The 21,540-nt window shown below is 32.4% G+C and overlaps 1 protein-coding gene across 1 annotated transcript in view; it reads right to left on the bottom strand.

Moving 5' to 3' along the window:
- Nucleotides 1–688: 688 nt before the first annotated feature.
- LOC130891598 (putative epidermal cell surface receptor) overlaps nucleotides 689–21,540 on the bottom strand; it is a 56,541-nt gene continuing 35,689 nt past the window's right edge. Inside the window, exons 6-9 of the mRNA XM_057796429.1 lie at nucleotides 13,093–13,267; nucleotides 11,933–12,792; nucleotides 11,161–11,388; nucleotides 689–861 (exon numbers count right to left, since the gene is read on the bottom strand). Coding sequence (XP_057652412.1) covers nucleotides 854–861; nucleotides 11,161–11,388; nucleotides 11,933–12,792; nucleotides 13,093–13,267 — 1,271 coding nt within the window. The 3' untranslated portion in view covers nucleotides 689–853. The remainder of the gene's footprint in view (nucleotides 862–11,160; nucleotides 11,389–11,932; nucleotides 12,793–13,092; nucleotides 13,268–21,540) is intronic.

Genomic DNA, 21,540 nt, shown 5'->3' with positions numbered 1-21,540 from the left:
TAAAATATTAATAAGAATTACTTTATTTATATTAACTGTTTTGTTTTTTAAGTCATTTTCCAATTTTCTCATTAAAGTAGTTGATTCGGTAATAGATAGTTGTATAATTTGGAAAATAAACCTAGACAAAACGTGATTTTGATATTCATGATGCAAGCGACAATTTGTAAATTTTCTTTGGGATAATTTTAAATTAAGAAATGTAGGTATAAACTTTTTTGAATCTGAGTCTCAAAGTGTGTTATTGGCTATATGAATATAATAGAGAATGAAACTGTTTTTATTAAAAATGGATTCCCCCAACAATTCATTTCACTCATATTCATAGAAATATATTGTTAATACTGATTTCATAAATTTTCATATGATTCGAGATAACCTATTTTTGTTGAATTGTTTTGTTTTAAACCGGGTGTTTAATTTTTAGAAATTAGTACAGGCGTTAAAATATAAATACTCATATTACGGAACTACCACAACAACTACTGCCGCAACGTTGATATTAGTTAGAAGAAAAAAACGTGAAGAGGACCTGAATGAAAAAGCTGCTCAAATCTTAACATCCATTGAAACGTTCCCAAATTAGGATGATTTTCGAAAAAAAAAAAAAGATGAAATTCCAATTTTGTGTGTGTAGTTAGGTAATTCGTTAAGAATCAATATGTAAGATTAAATAAAACACATAACATGTGAACGTAAATAAATATTTAATTTATCAATACTATATTACAAGTTAGAATACTGCAAATCATTTTTACACTTAAACGTAAAAGAAAATATTTATTAGGTACATATAAATGTAATGTGGAATATATACTAGAACTATATACAGCTTCTTTTTTATCTTTGATGGTTACAGACCTGAAAAAAATTATAAAAAATATGTATCGTGTTTTCACAAACTTCTTCCAATATTGAAAATTCACTTATCTATACATATACCACTTTTAGTTTCAAAGTAGAAAATTGATGTACTAAGGGGTGTAATAAACGCATTTTCTAATGAGCAAACAATACCAAGGTAGGGTCTGCGAGATTTTTTACTCTGTAATAAAATGGAATATGGCTTTATGTCCACAGAAATAGATTTGATACTTTTTTGGTTAATCATAATTATTTCAACACATTTTCGTGAATGATTAAAATAAACCACTACCAAACGGGTCTCAAGAATGAATTATTCTAATGTCATGATGGCGATAAAGGAAGAATTGAATGAATTTTTTAAGAAGGCATATATACTCGTAATACTATGGAAGTGATTTGAATAATTATATTATTATTATTAATTGTCTTCCATAAACTAGTGTTTAATTGCTGGCAGCAACTCAAATTTATTTTGTGTATGAGTCCGGCCAAACCCGATTTCAGGACAAACTAGTTTTGTCTAGGCTAAACTGTTTTTCCTAAACGCGATAGCATTAACTAGTATAGCCTAGTCCAAACTAATTTGTCCTAAGCCTGATAAAGGATAAACCAGTTTAATCTATACCAAACTAGTTGATACTGATGTAAATAAGCAGTATGTAACGGATTTAGTTAATGGCTGTAGTTTAAAATTAAAAGTTGACGTATTACACTACATACAAGTTTTATTCTTTTTCAATATGGATGAACTTAAGTTAAGTCGACAAGCAGATCAAAAACAATGTGGGAAAAGTTTTTGACAGAAATTTTACAAAGTGAAAGTAAAAAGAGGTTAGATTAGGTTATGTAAAACTAAATAACTATTTTAAAAATTGAGATATGATTATTGCTTCCATTGAAAAAACACTTAGTATTTGTTATAGTAAAATTGTTTGTATTACCAATTATCCATAGCTTTTAACGACGTATCATTATTGTTTTAATAAAAAAAATAAAAATGATTATTTTTCTAGTTACTGAGTATTTTCTTCAGTTCATCAATTTATTTTGCATTTTAGATATATTATAATGTTTTAACTAGGCGGCCGTACTAGTTTATTCTAGAGTAAACGTATTTATATCAGGATCAACTAGTTTGGCCTAGGCTAAACTGATTTATTCTTTCGGGCTTAAGACAAATTAGTTTGGACTAGGCAAAATTAGTTTGTCCTGAAATTGGGTTTGGCCTATAACATTTATATGATAAATCATTTAACTCACGATACACATACACTGGTATGCTGAATTTACGACTCAAATTTGACACGCCTCGCGCTTGACGTCACGCTGAAATCAGAATGTTTTCTTTGCCATTAAATTAGGTTGGAGCTGCACTATTCACTAGGTTTTTGTGTGTTTGTGATCTTTTTATGTGTGTAGTGGCTATTAGAGTGTTGACCTTACTGTTATTATTTTCTTTTAAAAGATTGTACTTTCTATTGTGGGATTATAATGCCGTCGCTACATGCAAAAACACTAACGGAAATACCAAAGAAACATATATTAAATACTCTTTTTAAAAAAAGGGCTTGCAAAGCACTGGACTGGGCCCTTTGGTCGAGAGGATGAATTTAATTTAAAATATGGTAAAAGAATATCGTAAATGACAACAACAACACATACAATTCCTATTTTCTCCAATAATCATACTTATTTTATGTTGTGTTGATTCACTCGTAGAATTATTAAAAAAACGGTTTCAGTATAGTTAGAAATATTCAGATACGATACCCCCTATTTATGTGTTATTTATTTTAGCGCGTGTTTCTTCCATTTATTCCGAAGAGGGTAGTTCCATAAAATGCAAAGTGTCTAGGTCTAAAACATTGATTATTTACCATTATGATACCAATGAAAAAATTATATCAGAAACAATATTATTTCATAATTTTGCTAATCATATTTAAAATAATCTCTTATTTCATGGCAGGAATTATATTCCTAGTAAACCACACGCTGGCTTAAGAACATTTAACAGGCAAATTCAATAACCATATAAATAACTAGCTGACCCGACAGACTTCGTCCTGTCAAAAAGATTTGTAATGTGGCAGTTTTTGTGCCTACGTATTTTAAAAAATTCTCCTGAACAGAACCGTCACCCTGGTGATAGGGCGTTGTGAATAAAAAATAATTAAATAAAACATATATAAGGATTTAAAAGTAAGTAATCGCTTTATTGTTAATCATGTGAATCATAAATAATTATTATTATTATCATTGTAGTGCTTTGTGGTATACGATGTTTTTTGTTTGATTACCTGGCGCATAGATAAACAAATCTGATGGTTTTCCAACACGGGAACAGGCAACATACAATTGACCATGTGAGAAACATGGGTTTTCTAGATTAATACCACAAACTCTTAATGATTGCCCCTGGGACTTGTTTATAGTCATAGCAAAAGCAAGCCGCACTGGAAACTGTAGTCGTTTAAACTCAAATGGCACATCAGTCGGAATCATTGGGATGCGTGGTATGAGAACATCTTCTCCTTTATACTTTCCTTTGAGTATAGTTGCTTCTATCACATTGTTTAGTAATTTTTTTATCGCTAACCGTGTACCGTTGCAAAGATGCGGTTGGTTGATATTTCGCAACATTATAACCACCGATCCGACCTTTAATTGAAGATTGTGAGGTGGCAATCCTGGCAAATCCAGCGAGTTTAAAAATTCCGGTGGATAGTTGACTACATCATCTTGATTAGTAGCCGAATCAACTGATTTATATATCCTCAATTCGCCTGTAATTTGTTCTTGAATTTTGAAATTTAATTCATTTACATCTATGTTTTTTGCAGCCAGTATAGCTCGTTCGCTCAACCAATCATGGTTTCTGTAATTTTGAGAAACATCTGGAAACACCTTCCGAATAAGTTCATCTTTTGATTGAGTTAACTGACAAAAACTTTGAGGAAAGTTAATGCAGCCAGTCAACATGTCTATAGGTAATTTGCCATTACCAATGTCAATGAGTTGTTTAGAGAATATGTTTCCAGATTGGTCATTTTGCAACTCGACACGCATATTCTTGCTTAAATGAAGTACTTTGACATGTTTCCACAAATTGGAGGACTTTAGACATGCATTGAGTTCATCAGCTGGCGTTGATCGTGGAATCACTGGCAATGTTTGACGAAAATCTCCTGCTAATAAAATCATTGCACCACCAAATCGGTTATTATTGCTCCGTAGATCTTTTAAGGTTCTGTCTAAAGCCTCCAAAGATTTTTTATGTGCCATCGTGCATTCATCCCAAACAATCAATTTACATTGCTGCAAAACCTTTGCCATTGCAGAGTTCTTCGAAACGTTACAGGTTGGAGTTTTATTGCTTTGCATATTTAATGGCAATTTTAGTGCTGAATGGGCTGTTCGACCACCTTCAAGCAAAGTTGCTGCGATTCCCGACGAAGCGAGTGCAAGTGCAATTTTATTTTGTGAGCGAATTGTTGCTAATATTAATGAAATCAAAAAAGTTTTTCCTGTACCACCAGGTGCATCTAAGAAGTAAATTCCTCCAGTTTCATCATTTGTTACTTTCATAAGAGTTTCAAATACATACTTCTGTTGTTCATTTAACAGTGGAAGATTTGTTTGAATTAATTCTTTCAAAGCGTTGAGATCATACAGTCTTTCTCGATGCAACTCTTGGTTAAAAGCGTCATGCATTGGACGATTGGGCGCCGTCAGGCCTAATTGAATTAATAGTTTGTTTGACATTATCAAGCACATGTCCTCAATTGAAATCAATGCTTCATTGTAAATTTCTTCACTGATTTGTATATTTGGATTTCCCATTCTATTCCGTATTTGATACAAAATATCATCACACATATAATCTTTGTACTTGATCCACAAATCAATTGGGTTTGATGGGAAGCATGTAGATATGATTATAGAAAACAATGTTCGTATTTGATGAGCGTGTGATGATATTACAGCATCATTGAGAGTTTGATCCCAATGAGCGTCATTTTCAAGTAATTGCAAACGTTGACAGGCTTCTCTGTAGGATCCACACAATTCATCATCAACAGTTCGTAACTGTTGGAATGATGTTGCGCCACGTACATTGACTAATAGCAGTCGTAAATAAAAACATTCATCATTGCTTGGATGTACTGAATAAATCCGGCCGATCGCATCGGTGGAATATACATCTGTATATCCTGGAACTGGTTTTCCTTATTTCCGTCGTATAAATCTCCTTGAGGATTGATTCCAGGTATAATATTTTGGCATTTCAGAATATAGCAATGTTTGTGCGAAATCATCGTTTTGGCATGTCTCAAAAAAACTGGTTAATGTAGTAGATGGTGGCTGAGCAGCTCTTTGTACTGCGTTCTGGGTTGTAAAATACAATCTTTGTCCATTTTCTAAATGCACAGCTAAGTGAACAACAGAAGGGTGTCTCTCATGAATAGGAAAAGAAAATATTCGCCAAACTGCTTCATTACTACTGACATAGCGGCCCATTTGGTATTGGGTAACTTCATCATTGGAATTCTCTGCACCAATTCCAATCACAGCCATATCACTCCCTTTGGTTACATATTTGCAAATGTATTTAATTGATTTCACTGAATGGCAAGATTCAACGTTGATGTGTGCTTTGAATGTCTTTGATAAAATGGGTGAATATGGAACAATCCAACGATTATCTATTTCAATATCTTGTTGATTTAATTTGACAATTGTTGATTTTCCATTGTCTGCTGTCGACCTGCGACGATACAATCGATAACCGTCATTACCAGTAATTGTTTCCGATATTAATGTCCGTGGATATCGTTTTGAACATTTACCATCCATCATACACGGTGAATTTTGATTAAGAGTTCCACAGGGACCATGTATCATGTGTTTGATAACTACCTCATGTAATCCAGGATCTACTTGTACATCAGGGATTTCAGCTGATATCACTGCATCAACTTCATTTGGCCTTATCTTTTCAACCAACCAAATCAAAATGTGTGCATGTGGCAATCCTCGTTTCTGCCACTCCACAGAATACATCCAGCAGCGTGTCTCACCAAACACATTATGTTTTACGATGAAATCCATTAATGATTTCAACTTTTGTCTAAAGACTCTGGCTGTAATATCATGACGATCAATGGGTGATTGCCCAGAGAATAACTCCTGCTTGATTTCTATCCATTGCGGATTGCATGTAAATGTGATGAACAAATCTGCTGTACCATAATGACGAACATACGACATGGCATCTTGAGCATATTCGTGCATATGCCGAGGGCTTCCGATGTATGTTGCTGGAAGAATAGTCATCCGACCGACATTCTGTGCATTTCCATCAGTATTAATCGCATCTCGAAGGTGAATATACTCTTCAGATCGGAGTTTGGTTTGATTTAACCTGATGAATGTTAATCTCTCCGTTTCAATTTTAACATACATGTCAACAACATATTTGTGATATAATCGCCGACATTTCAATATGTGATTATCTTTATTTTCCCGAATCATTAGGCGGTATGAATAATAGTTCATTGAACTGACTTTTTTGTTGGTTTCAGAACCTGTAAATACATTTTGTTTTAATAACATTCAAATATAAAATTAAAATACATAATATAATGACTGAAATATTATCGCCATAGCTAAACTAATATTTTAGTTACCTGTAATGGGATTTATCATTTTTGTTGAGAAATTGTAGCCATCTTCACCTTGCCGAAATATAATGGGATATTGCAGTGCATCATATGAGCGGTGTGTTTCCTTTATACGTTGTAATTGATCATTCCGACGATGTAAAACAATATCACGGGATTCCAAGTTTTCTCCAACTACAACGATAGCAACTTCATCAATAGTTGGTGCATTAAAACGTCTTGTATGTTGACCTGCAGGTGTTTTATCAGCTCTGATTACAATTTTGTGATTATCGGATGGCATCAGATCCAGGGCAGTTTTAAACAATATAATCAATTGATTGTGTTGATGAAATAAAGTTTGTAATTGTTCTATAATAGACCTCTTTACTAAATTGTTATGTGCACAACGCAGATCAATTTCTTGTGGTGAATTGCCCATAAAATAAATTTGCAGGAATTTTTTGTCGCTATCTGACACTGGTAACAGTGAACCTGCTCTGTGATATATTTGCCCTTGTATCTGTAAATAAGAAAAATATTATGGTGTGGTATAAATTAATGGATTGTCAGTGACCAAACTTAAATAATATTTGATCTTAAAAATATATATTTAGTTTTAACTAATATCTATCAAATATATAAAATATAATAAAAGTGTCACTGAAACTGAATCACCATATAATATGATGACTAAGTGATATATTTCGTAATGATTAAGAAATTGAAGATAAGTGACACATCTTAACTTTCGTGACAGAAAATTTTGTTCGCTAAAATAATTATGAGTAACTGCTATAATACATACCTTGAAAGTTGGCATAAAATTTTTCCGAACTACATTTGTTGCCCCAAATGAAGTCATTTGAAAGCAATTTTTATATTGTTGGATATGTGTATAGTGTATAGAGTATGAGTAAAGTGTATAGAATCTGTTCCTATTCCTGAAACCAATGAGTACAATGGTTCTGGTGGTGGATCCAATGGTATCAATTTCACTTTACCATTTGCGCAACACAATCCATTGGCTTCGTTTTTGTATTTTAATGCCTTACAGTGTGAGCAAACCGAGTTCATAGAACCAATAACAACACATTGGTAGTTACTGTAGTCAATTGATACATCGTAACTGAAAGCAGCTCGATTCAAACTTGCGCGATTATTAGTTGAATGTCGCGCTCGCGCTTCACGCGTTTGTGATATCCGAATTCTTTCACGTTCATTTCCGTCGTCACGTTCTTGTGCAGTACGATTAGATCGGTAATTAGCTTGGTTTGTAGCATTTCTGGTTCTTCTACCTAAATTGCTTCGTCTTATAGGAGGCATATCAAATATACATTATTTTTTCACTAATCACGAACTAATCAAACACTAACTAACTAAACACTCTGCAAAAAACACGATATACGAATTTGTTTCGTGTATCAGTTGACAAAAGCAAACTCAGTAGATTAGGTAACAGACAACTTTTTTTTTTTTTAATTTGATATGACTTGAAGTCAAATTCTTTTAAGCCGTACGAATTGTTTTTGTTTGGATATTAAAAATAATAAAACACTGTTGCTAACGCGATTTTTGTTTGACTGATGTAATGACGTGGAAACTGCTGCATTTTATCTTGCGTGCCGAAACTAATACAAAAGAAACGCGAGTTTCAGAACGCGACATTAAACTCCTCCAACTATGTATTCTGTGCTCCAACGCACACACACACATTGTTTTGATAGATATGATCTTTGACGTTAGGAACACACCTTACAAAAGAAACGCGAGTTTCGGAACGCGACATTAAACTCCTCCAACTATGTATTCTGTGCTCCAACGCACACACACATTGTTTTGATAGATATGATCTTTGACGTTAGGAACACACCTACATTGCTTAGACAACAGTGAGTGCTCAAATTGACTACGTTTTAGTTACAAATCATTTGTATGGGAAAAAGAAAAGAGCTATTTTTAGGAATTTTCCAGCAATAATTCTAATTTTTCTCGCCGTAAAAACCATCCTTGAACTTCAACGAACATTTTAAAAAAAGATTTGGCCAAATTGGTCCAGGCGTTGTTGAGTTATGCGCTTACCAACACATTTTGCGATTCATTTTTATATTATAGATATAATATATATAGACATGTCTTTGGATCAAATATTACTTTCGGAATAAAAATTAAACTTTGTAACCGGTAAACAGTATACATTATACTTCACATTTTGATTTCAACGTGACGGCACATTGGAAGTCCTCAAGAACAGCTCCGATTTTGATGAATTGTTTTTTAAATTATGTTTTTTTATATTATTTAAAATCAGAAACCTCTTAGAGCGGGGACGGAACTATTTATATTGTTTAAACAATATCAACGACGTTTATATAAAAAATTCAGTTTGGTCTCTATTTTTTTGTAAAAAAATCTCCTTATATTAATCTTATTGTAACAAATAGTTGTTACAAAAAAGTTTTTAACAATAATTTAATATTAAAATAAAAAAAAAACATTTATGTGTTACCTGCATACGCTACGAATACTTTTTGCTTACACATATGTGGACGAGGGTATGCTACTTCATAGATTAAAATAAGAAAAAAATAAAAAATTTGCAGATATTTGTCAACAGTATATTAGATATTTACGTATTTACGTAATAATTATGGCACTAATGTTAAAGTTGCATTTAATGGATATAGTAATGATGGAACTAAAGTGTCTGAGAGAAATATATATATATATATATATATATATATATATATATATATATATATATATATATATATATATATATATATATATATGGATATATCGACAATACTTCCATTGATTATTTATTTGAGGAAGACATGCCTTTAAACACAACAAAAGAGACACTTAGCAAAAATAAAAATAGGTTTATTAATCTTCTCTGCAAAAAACTAGGCGAAAATAATATTGAGTGTAGTCAAGCCGAAAGTGGTGCTGATCGATTAATTGTGCAATCTGCTATAGATTGTTCCTCTCTTCAAGTAGTTGTTATAGCTGAAGACATTGATGTGTTAGTTTTATTGATGGCTTTAGCACCTGATGATAAAGAAATGTTTTTTTAAACCACTAAAAAATAATATCCTGCAAGGAGTTTACTCAACAAAAACAATATTAGAGAAATATCCAAATATTAAAAAAAACCATCTGTTTTTTATTCATGCATTCACTGGATGTGATACTACATCCGCTTTCTATAACAAAGGAAAAAATAGTTTTTGATGATAATCAAAAATTACATGCAGCAGCTGAAAATTTTATGGTTGAAGAGCAAAATGAAGAAGTGCTTTTTAATGATGGTATTGATTGTATTCTAACAATGTATGGTGCTAAAACTGCCAAATGCTTGAATGAACTGCTATATAAACGTTTCATAGCATTAGCTTCAAAAAATAGAAGCGTACAACTTAATTCCTTACCTCCGACAGAAGATGCAGCAAAACAACATATTAAAAGAGTCTACTTACAAGTTCAGCAATGGAAAAATAATTCATCGATATCACCTGAAGAATGGGGTTGGCGAAAAGAGAATTATTTAAAACCAATCAAAATGACACAACCTGCAGCACCTGACAACGTTTTAAAATTGATATTTTGCTCTTGCAAAACAGGATGCGGTTCAGTGTGTGTCTGCAGAAAAAGTGGTCTTCATTGCTCACCAGCCTGTATAGCTTGCAGTGGAAATGACTGCAGTAACCACCCACCACTTGAAGAAGATGAAGAAACTCGAAACTCGGAACGAGAATGAAAATTAAATGTACTTTTTTTGTATATAAAATAATGAATTTTCTATGGTCAATAAAAAATTTATATTTTGGTCCACAAATTAATTCCATGCCATTACTACACAGAACAAACTTATAGGTAATTGTTTATAACATTCATTAATATATTTACAAGTTTTTAATGGATATTGTATAATAGAAATTTTTTTGTGCATAAATATCGCTGATATTGTTTAAACAAGATAAATAGTTCGGTCCCCACTTCCGAAGATTGCCTGTTTTATGTATTCATTGACGCGATTAAGACCCCGCATGCTTCCGCATAGGCATATCGTGTGTGAGTATCGTGATTTAACTAGACTTGTCTCAGTCTTAACACGTGACTCTCAAATGGTTTTGTAATATAATTTCAAATACATAAATAACTTTGGCTCACTCTCACAATTTCTACTAAGTAGTTATAGGAGTTAATATTTGTAGCTATACAACCTAAAAATGAAATTTGTTTATTGCTCTTATAGTAACTTATAGTAAAAAATGTGACAATGGGGAATCTTTAATTAAGAGGTTTATTTAAAACCAAAACTGTTTAAACATCTATTCAAAATGTATACTCAATCAGTATTTCTTGGCAGGATATACTCGTCATTATCCCTATTGCAGTCGCCTGCCAGAGTTATTAAGAAGACTATCTCTGAATGGACAAAGATACAAATATGCTTGAATGCAGTAGAAGATTTCAGCAAATTATTATTGTTGTAGTGTTATAAGGCCTGGAACAACGATTGAAAATGGACGAGAAAATTATTCAAGATAAGTAATTTAGATGACTACTAATACAAGAGTGGTGTGAGTCTAATAAAATCAGAAATTGGAGAGGCATTACTTACCCATTGTTTCTTGTTGTATCTCTACTTTGTAAGTTGGATTATCATAAGCAGATTGAGTAACTCGAGATGGAGGCGTAATGGCTGCTTTATTTTGGTTATGCCGTCGAATCAAAATCAGCAGCAACACTAACGTACTCATTATAGCAATTGATGCTAGTATGGCTACAATGACTAGAGGACCATAATAGTCACCTCTTGTTTCCATATGATCGATTCTAGCAAGTTTGTCTGTAAAACAGGATACGGACATTATTAAATAAAAAGAAGACATAGCATATCCCGGTACGCCTACATACGTCATAAACGGCTGCCATATAAAACAAAAACGTTTATTCTAAATTAAACAAGGAATGTATAATTTTATTTCTTGTGAGACATTTTCTATTACGTGTTACCTTATTACTACACATTCGCATTTTTTTACCAAATTGTTACTAACATTTCTTATTTTATTTAAAATATTGCTTAGTAGAATAATATATACCACTATCTTTTCCATTTAACGTAATCACATTTATATTGATGTATATTTAGAATACAACAACCAACAACCAACAACCACAACAAACTGCACGTCGGCACTATACAAAATTTGATTTGATGTTAGGTTGTTTGCGATAAAATTAGTAACTACTTCGCGACATGGCTAAAGTAAGTTAGACATAATATGGTGATATGTCTAACTGTATTGTCTATAAGATGAGTTCGTCACTCCACCATCTCAATCGCATATAAGTCATTTCATTTTAAATAGTATGCTTATCATAAATACCTTGTTGTGCTGCGGATTTTAAAGATGGTGCTGTTCTAGGTTTGGTGATAAAATCTTGGACATTGCTGGTTTTTATCTTTCCATTAGTCAAAAACACTTCCAGCCATAATCTGTACCTTGTACCAGGCTTCAAATCTGTGATAATTGTTTTTGTAGGGGAATCTCTTTTCGCCATTTTGAATATATTTTGATCTTCTTTACCCGAATCACTTTGATAGATCGCTCTGTATATATAAACGTATTTATCTTCAGGATATGGTACACCGCTCCATGATATTTCAACGCTTTGAGATTTTATAAGAGAAATTTCTAATGTAATGTTAAATCCATACGTGTCTACTTCATTGGCGGTGGTGAAATGGAGCATATGTTCAGCATGGAGCTCAGTCAGCTGTCCTGGAAACGGAATGAAGAAGATTCCGATTTCATATTTTGTATTAGGTTTCAAATTCTCTAACGTATAACTTGTTACAGCTCTATGTATAAGGGGTGTCGCCGCATAAATCTGCCCATCGATTTCTTTGAATCTCAACTGCACTCCATCAATAAATTTCAGTTCGTTATCGTCAAATTTCTTCCACACAACTGTTACCCACGTTGAGTTGATGTCAGTAATGGCCAGATCTGGTTCTACGGGAATCATAGGAGGCAACGTTGTAGCTATTATTTCCCTTGGTGTCTTTATTTTATAAATTCTACTGCTGTGCGTGGTGTGGATATCTCTCAAGGTTATTGTTATCTTTATTTTATATTCAGTATTGGGTTGGAGATCCTGTAAATCGAACTCTAATGATGGTGTCGCTATTAAATCATTAGGAGGGGCAAACACTTGTAACATCCAAGATTCCAAGTCATCATCTCTGAAAAAATACCGTTATTTTTTTAAATCTACATTTTTTTCTGTTGTTCTGTTTTTAAGAAATTTTGTTTTAAGCATATAAACTCAATTTTCGAATAAATTTAGAATTAAATAAGAACATTTTAATTTCCGATAAAATAAAAGGAACATTATGATACCTTTCAATCAATTAGTTCTAAATATTTACTTTCGCAAAATTGTAGATCATTTTTCTACATGGTTTTCCTGTTTTTATTAATGAGTATTGTTTAGTGGCGCTATAAATAATTCAAAGTAGAAGGGACAATTTATTTATCCTTACCCTTTATTATATGTATATCTAACTTCAACCCTTCCATGTAAATTCACTATTACTGGTGGTACCATGAAGGCTAATCGAACTGTATGTGAATCAAGTGCTTCCAAAGTGTGTACCAAAATGTCATCATCTGGTTGTTGATATCCATTGAATGGTCTAGAGAAGATACCGCCTATTCCTGCAAATTATTAACTTACATTAAAAAACTATATGATGAGAAGTCAATTGCCATATTCTTATCTCATTCATTGAATAACACATATTGAAATATTTTGTATTATGATGTCTGCAAAGGAATTCAGATAAGAAAAACTATTTTTACACGGAGCTCTGAGCTCACCTCTAGAATATTTTTGTAAAGCTATTTAAATAATAATGTAGTCTTTTGAAAGATAATTTCGAAGTTATCATACCCATTATTATTTACAAACTTTTCGCCCGCATCATTCAATAACGTGGTAGATACGTTGTTCTTCCAAACGAATGAACTAAAGTTGAAGATCCCGCTGTATTATTTTTTATTTATATGTTTGGATCTTAATAAATAGAGGTACGATTTCATTTTAGTTGATATATGTTGAAAAAATCATTCATTGCTTGTGAAGATAACTACTACAATATCAAAACAGACGCTATATATTGCAAATGATAATTATCCTCAATCATTTTTATACATAACAATCCAAGCACTTTCTGCATCTATTCTCAAATCCGAAGAGATAGTATGAGAAATGTATAATTTGCTTTGTTCGTTTACTACTGTCTATTTTTTTTCTATCAAAACATTGATGTTTCTATAATTTTTCTTCCGATCTTTACTCGTGTAGTATTTAGTTGTAGGTTTAGCAATCTTTACAAATTCTGATATTATTTCATCTAGTGCTAGACTGCTAAGTTACTCCTTAGGAATGTATGGTTCAGTTATTTCATAATATTGATGTTTTTGTGATAACAGCTTCTGCTTGAGAACAGTGCAAGCTTAGAATCAGTTTTCTTTATTAAGAATTCTACTTTGATTTATAGGTGCAATTTGGTGAAGGATTCATAATTACTTTTCATGTTATTTTTACCAGATTCAGTGCTATTTTTTAGAACTTGATTATTTAATAATGATTAAATCAAATAGTATAATCTGTCCCAAATAAGGCCAATGGAATAGAATAACAGGAAATGTATATTTTTTAATTTGAGGTTTGTATTTTTGATTTACAGTGTTAGGGATTTGTTTTCGAGAATGTGTGTTAATTATTGCCTACCAATTTCTAGGATTTGACGATAATGTGCAAAAATCTAATATAAAAAACCATAAAAAGTAATATTTATACTAGGTCGCATAAATGAAATAACAAAGCGGATGAGTCGGAAACCGTCGAATTATCTTTTACTTTCATTTATATTCTAATTCCAATTCTCTAAATATCTTTTACTTCGCATAAGAACTCATTTCCAAAAATAATATACTGAAAAAGCAGAAGCAAATAGATCTAAGAGTAACACATATGCATTCTAGAGATCTCCTCTACAAACATTCTATGAAGCATGTTTTGAATCCAGTTTTAAGGATCTGCGAAACAAGAAGAAAACCAAATAAATAAAAATATGTTGCACAAGAAGCCTGTGAAACTAACAACTTGATAATAAATAAACTCAAATCTCTTGAGGAGATACTTGATATCATCTTACCATCCCAATGAAAACTTTCTTTTAATAATAAAGAGATAAATAAATTATGTACCTGTAAATATCTTCACAACTAACCTGGGTGAGTAAGATTATGCCTATTTGGCATTGGAATGTTCGGTTGTCCCAAGAAAGGTCTATTATTCATACTAGGAAGAGAAGGCGATGTAGGTGTATTAGGTAATGTGTTCCTGTGAAATTCTCGTAAAATTTCTTCCAATGAAAACCCGGGCGGCAGATTACCATTGATGTGCGCTTCACCATCATTATGAGGAATGACGTATGGTACTAGATGAATATTAGTTTTATCAATATTTGCGATTGAATTAGGATCTTGTTTAGGTGCAGTAGGTATTCCATGAATTTCTAAAACGGATCCTGACGGGTAATTACTGATTTCAGGATGCAGATTGATGAACTGCAAAAGGTCTTCAGGATTACCATTCCCGTGTATTTCAATTTCAGAGTGAGAAGGAGATACTCCTTGGTTTGAGGTGGTAGTTTCAAATGTATTTGCAGGAGGTGTTATGAAAAGATTAGTTTTTTGATTTTTTGCTTTATTGGGCTTAAGAGGTCCTTGGAAAACTCCATTAATTTCACGATAAAACGGATTTTCTTTCGGTGAAATTGTAGGTTTAAGGTTAATTCCTTTTATACCGTTATTTCCTTGAGTAAGTTCTACGTTCTCATATATAGCAAGTGGTCCTAATGTTTTTGAAGATTGATTCGTAGCAAATGGTTCTGAATAAGACGTTTTCTTAGTAGTCTTAAGAGTTTTGTCATTAACATCTACATTATTTGCTGTGTCTGAAATGAGAGTTTAGACATGAAAATGAATTGAAACTAAAACTTCGTTGGAAACCTGTCACCGACTAAGCCGTTTAGCTATTTACACTTTATTAATTAATAAATGTCTCCAACCCATCCCGCGCCCTCGTCTAAACTCAAGTTAGTTTTATTATGGTGAATGCAATATTTATATAAAAACATTTATCGAAATAATAAATTATAATGCATACATTTTGTTTATTATTGCATTTATATTGAAAATTTCATCAAGGAAGATAACTGAGTTTTTAGATAATGATTAAAGGAACGATTTCAAATGAAAATAGAAGCAAATTCAAAGAATAATGAATTAATTGAGTTCAGAACTTCAGAATTAGTTATAGTCCTTCATTTTTGGGGTTAGAAATCTGAGTAGGGATACATAGACATGTGTGTCCAAATATAATCTAATAAAAGACAGGTATTTTGAAAGAAACCTTATTTGAACTTTGAAAGAATAATAATTGGAACAATTAGTATGTAACGTTAATTTTTCCGTATAAAATAACATTAAAAGAAAACCACTATCTTGAAAAAATTATATATAAAATAAAAAAAAAAAAATGAAGGATAAATAGATCAATTAAAGAATAAAATAGTAACTAAATATCAAAACATTTGATATTAGTATTAATCAGAAAGGACACAATACATTATCGAAATTTCAGTCATCTAGAATCTAAACACCCGAATACAAAAGAAGTAATATTATATATTTTTATTACAGTATTTAGAAAATAGATTGAAAGGTCATCAATATGATGAAAAACTGTATTAAAAAACCATAAAATATCAAAAAATACATACATCCAATCACAAAAAATCAGGTTTTTTATCATTGATAAGTTTTTATTTCTATCCACGTGAACCATTTCTAAAAATTCTCTTTTTCATGTATTAGATTCCGTTCGAAGAATTTTTGAATCTTTATAAGTGAATTTATGTTTTTTTTTTGATATTTCATGGTTCCTTAATACAGTTTTATTTTTTTTATCGTATTGATGACCGTATTGATGAAGATGTCTGCCCTATGTTCGCCCCATAACAATTAGTACAAGGCACTTCATATATAATTTATTTTTTTTGAATTTCTATGATTGATTCTATATTTCTTCAATGTTTCATGGTTTGTAAATGCAATTTTTTTTATCGAATCAACGTGCAAAAAAATGTTTGATTGTTCAATGATTTGATCTTGTTTGAAAATGATGTGATTTTCTTCTACTAATCGAAATAGACTCAGATCAATATGAGAGTTTAATTTACTTGACAAAATGAATTCAACTTATAAGCGAATCGGAATATGTGAAGTAAAAACGTAAGTCAAATTGACAGAACACGCAGGGCCGCCAACTACTTAGAACTAAAAAATCGCAGTTTTCGCATTCAGCCGCTACAAAAATTACCGTAGGATTTCGATTGTGAGCAGCAAGGACAGAGACAAGGTTTCGAGATATGTGGGGCACATACCATCATTGAGCGTTAATGTTTTTAACTTTCCACTGTCATAGTTGGCCACTTCAATTGTCCCCCGCCTAAGAGCTTTGATTAACTCCTTTCCCTCCGCTTTGACAGTAGCTTTTGTAGTAGTTGAAAAACTACTTTCAATTTTATGTTATGTGGCGTGTAGCTCCATTATCAATCCTACACTGGTCATTTGTGGTAGTTATATTGACGTCACTGCTAATCGAGACCAAAGCAATACGGGAATAGTTTACATCAGCTTGTGAGCCCTTCAATTCACTCCCGATAGAGGTTACTAATGCAGCCCTAGTGCCACCTGCTCTTGCTGGATATTTAGGTTTACCATCAACTTTCCACTTGAGGCACTGAAGAATTCAATAGTCTTTAGAGCTATATTATTTGCATTTTGAATAGTTAGTTTTTCTTTGCTTATGTCCGTCATTATTTATAGCACTCAGAATGTTGCCATATTTCGAAGTTGGTGCAACATTACGTTCATGCAAAATCAAAGCTGATAATAGATCTTCTACTACTTCTTTTCGCTTGCTTTCACTAGACTTGAATTATTCAAAACGGTTAGGTGAAATGTGTAATACCTTGGAAACGTACAACAGCTGAAGAAAAGCATCGACGGTTTCAAACCGGCAGAAAACAAACGGTGTTGATTTTCCACACGAGTTAAAACGGATGGGTCATCTTCGATATCATACCATTCCAAACTGAAAAAATCAAAACACTGACGAAAAAACTGATCTTCAGCTTTGTTGTCAAACTGTTTAACCAAAGTGTCCCACAGTACACAACACAGTTGATCGAACTGGTACCCATAACCTGTGATTTTCATGTTCTAAACTAAACAGACTCAGACCGATACGATTTATGGTTTTACAGAGTTTTAATGACTTAGTGAATAAATTAAAAATATAAGCGAATCAGAATATGTGAAATAAAAAACGTTAAGTGAAGATGATAGCAATGAATATCACAAGCAGGGCCGTAAACCACACACACAGTTTTCGCAGACAGTCGTTACAAAAATAACCGACAGTCGGAATTCTACAACAAAAAATTTATCGGGCTCTATAGGGTTGGTTACCTACCTTTAAGTATTTAAACATAGTTTCCTGTGGATCATTGGATTGTATTTTTACAATGATGTTTTCGGTGTTTACTTTAATAATAAATTGGTGGAATTAACAAAATTGAAATAGAACTTTTCATTTCTTTACACATTATCATTATTATTATTATTATCATTATTAGGCACAACGCCAGTCTGCGGCTGGTACTTGTAATACGGTGTATACGTATTGAGAAGACTAAACTTGTTGGCCAGTTTCTGGTGGATGATGTTGAACACTTGGTTATGCCGGAGCAGGTAGTCGGTATTAGCTAACACACTACAAGCAGATGTTATATGTTGGATGGTCTCTGATGTTTATTGGTACTTTCTGCATTTGTCAAATTTTTCTTGTAGTTATTCGTGTTAATAACTGGATAGCCATCATGAAGCCTTCGGTCTCTGGAAAGAGATTGCCGCTAGTAAGCCATCTATTTGAAGCTTCATTATCAAAATGCGGTTGGTTGAGGTCATGATGATGCCTACCGTGTAGTGCCTTTCGTGACCATTGTTCCAGCTTCTCGGTATCTAATACTATATTCAAGTCAGATTCTTGCGATGCGAGGTTGAGAGGTGAATAATCCTTATCCGCTTTGGATATAATCCGGTGCAGAGTTCAAACTTCCGATTTAGTGTGAAAGAATCCACGTAGTTTTATTACCTGTCGAGAAAGTAGGTTAATAAGTTCAATCAAGCCTCTCCCACCTTCTTTTCGGGGTAATGTTGTTCTAATAGTGGATGACTTCGGGTGGTGGTGGTTGTGTTTCGTCATAATTGTTCGTGTTAACCTCTGAATACCCTCTAGCTCTGTTTTCGCCCACTTCACTTTATTATTATTATTGTTATTAATTGAATTATTACTCATGAAATAAAACAAATTATGTGAAATTATATTAAGTCTTGATAATTCTTCTACCTTAATAATGAATATCTCTATTTTTTCAACTAAAAGGTCTGTGTTAGTAAATTATAGGATATCAACAGGATTGATCACCATCTCCTCTATTTAATGTAAACAAAGTAATTAACATTCAAATGTTTCACAGATATCACCGAATGACAGTCTTTTGTAGGTCGATTGTTTGTGTGAGTTTATTTGAAGTCTCTGTTACTTTTCATCAGATTGTTTGATTATAAACATGTTAAGAAAATAAAAGATAATTTACAAAGCGAGGAATCTCATTAAATTGTACTTTAGTATTGTTCATTGATACTATTTATGCTTGTTGCAAATTGTATCAGTTCGTTTCCTGTGTTCATTCAAATATTGTATTAATTCAGTTAATCTCGGATATATTCGTTTTATCAAATTAAAATTAGTACATCCTATACACTGTATATTTTCATAGATAGTATTTCTCCTCCACTGGATTGAAAGTTAGCTGAGGATATCCCTTCATTACATCGAAGGTGTAACAGAGAAAAATTGCAAGATCTTTAAACCCCACGGTATTCGCACAATCTTCAAACCCAATCAGAAACTCTCCCACCTAATAAAATCCGTCAAAGACTACATATCCAATGACAACCATGGAGAAATCCCCTGCTCAGATTGCCCCCGTTCCTATATTGGCCAGACAAATCGACGTATTTCCGTTAGAGCCAAGGAACACTTGTTGTCTGTCAGCAATTTCGATATTTCCTCCACCCTTGCCCAACATCGTGTCCAACCAAAGCTAACTCCCCACTCCGCTCCTTCAAGTCCAGGATTATTCGAGAAGCTATCGAAATAGAGAAACTGTCCAAGCTGTCTGAATACAAGGGACGATAGCCAGAGATTGCCGGTAACTTGGAAACACCTTCATCCACTTCGCTCTAATACCACTCCAATCAACAACAACATTTCCTCTAAAACCCCCCGAGAAGCCGATCCCCACACATTTATTACCCATCCAACCAATGATATACTTCCCAACCGCGCCAAAACTTCAAAACCCGCCAATAGTTCCCCTATAATTACAATGAGTGTGTTAGTGTCAACATTGTTCATGATAGTGAGCATATTTTTTTATATCTATTTTAATCATTTTATATTTATTTTTCAACCTTTCATTTCCTCGGTAAAGTAAAGCAAGGAGTAGGCAGATTGAGGCCTTGGAATCAACCAGTTGCGTGGAGTAGGCAGATTGGCACCACTTAATCGGATCACTTCTTACCAATGCGGTTCAACTGAATTTTGTAGATTTCATTTTTTTTCAAAGTTGAAATACATAAGATTTATGGTTAGGTTAGATGAAGTCGTTATGAATGACGTTGACATTTTATATATTAGATTCCGTTAGATCATTATGAATGAAGTTGAATTTTCATAGGTCATGAATATTGAGTTTGCTGAATTTTGTAGATTTCATTTGTTTTGGAACTAGAAGAACGTCATATGTATGGTTAGATTAGATGAAGTAGTTATTAACAAAGCTGCATTTTCATATATAAAGTTGGGTTAACTCGTTATAAATAAAGATTAATTTTCATAGGTTAGACAATGTTAGGTCTTTCGTTGAATTTTCATAAAATAAATATATATAAATATAAATTTTAAAGTTTTTTTATTTAATACTCATCGTCGACAGTCTCCTAAAAATAGGAGTTTTTGTAGTTATTTTCTGTTATAAATACTTTGGCATATTTATAAAATATAAAATACGTATACACCAAAAAAACATCTCTAAGGGAATTGCTGTCACTATCGTCAATGACCAATGTTATTTGTTAAAGTTAAACACAGAATTTTATATACGTACTAAGAATATTAGTGAGTTTATTAGTTGCTGTTTTATCTGTGATTTTACTAAAAATGGAATGGATTGTAAAATGCGGCCATTCTGATGTTGAAAGATTCTAGAAAGTTTGGGTATGTCTGATTTTACATTTGGTGAAGTTTAAATAGAAAGGCTATCAATCAATGGTCGAAATTGTATCACTAATGGTAAGCTTATTCTACTATCAAAGTCCCTAACGTTCATTTTGATTTCAATTCCAAAAACTAAAGAAGTCTAAAAACTGTCACAAATTCAATATTCATGTCTACTGACATTTTGAGAGATGTTATACTGAAAGCTCAGAATATATATTAAAAAGAGAATATCTTGCTATTTTATTACCATAAGTAGTCTGGTTGTTTGACAGTACTTGGATACGTATATTTTTCAGTTCCTTCGTATTCTCTGGCCCGTCCTTTTTTTACAGAAATGTTATAAGAGACACTATCACTACACATATACATGTGTGCTTGAGATTATCCGTATTTCATACAATTAAATGGATGAATGCAGTAAGTCTTAGGCGGATCATATTCCTGACATATTCCACCTCTGTAGTTTCATATTTCTTATATGCCTTTTTTTCTAATTATATTGTTA

This window comes from Diorhabda carinulata, chromosome 3 (assembly GCF_026250575.1).
Source record: "Diorhabda carinulata isolate Delta chromosome 3, icDioCari1.1, whole genome shotgun sequence".
NCBI lineage: Eukaryota > Metazoa > Arthropoda > Insecta > Coleoptera > Chrysomelidae > Diorhabda > Diorhabda carinulata.
Note: the sequence above shows the minus strand (reverse complement) of the source record. Positions and strands in the feature narration are given on the sequence as shown.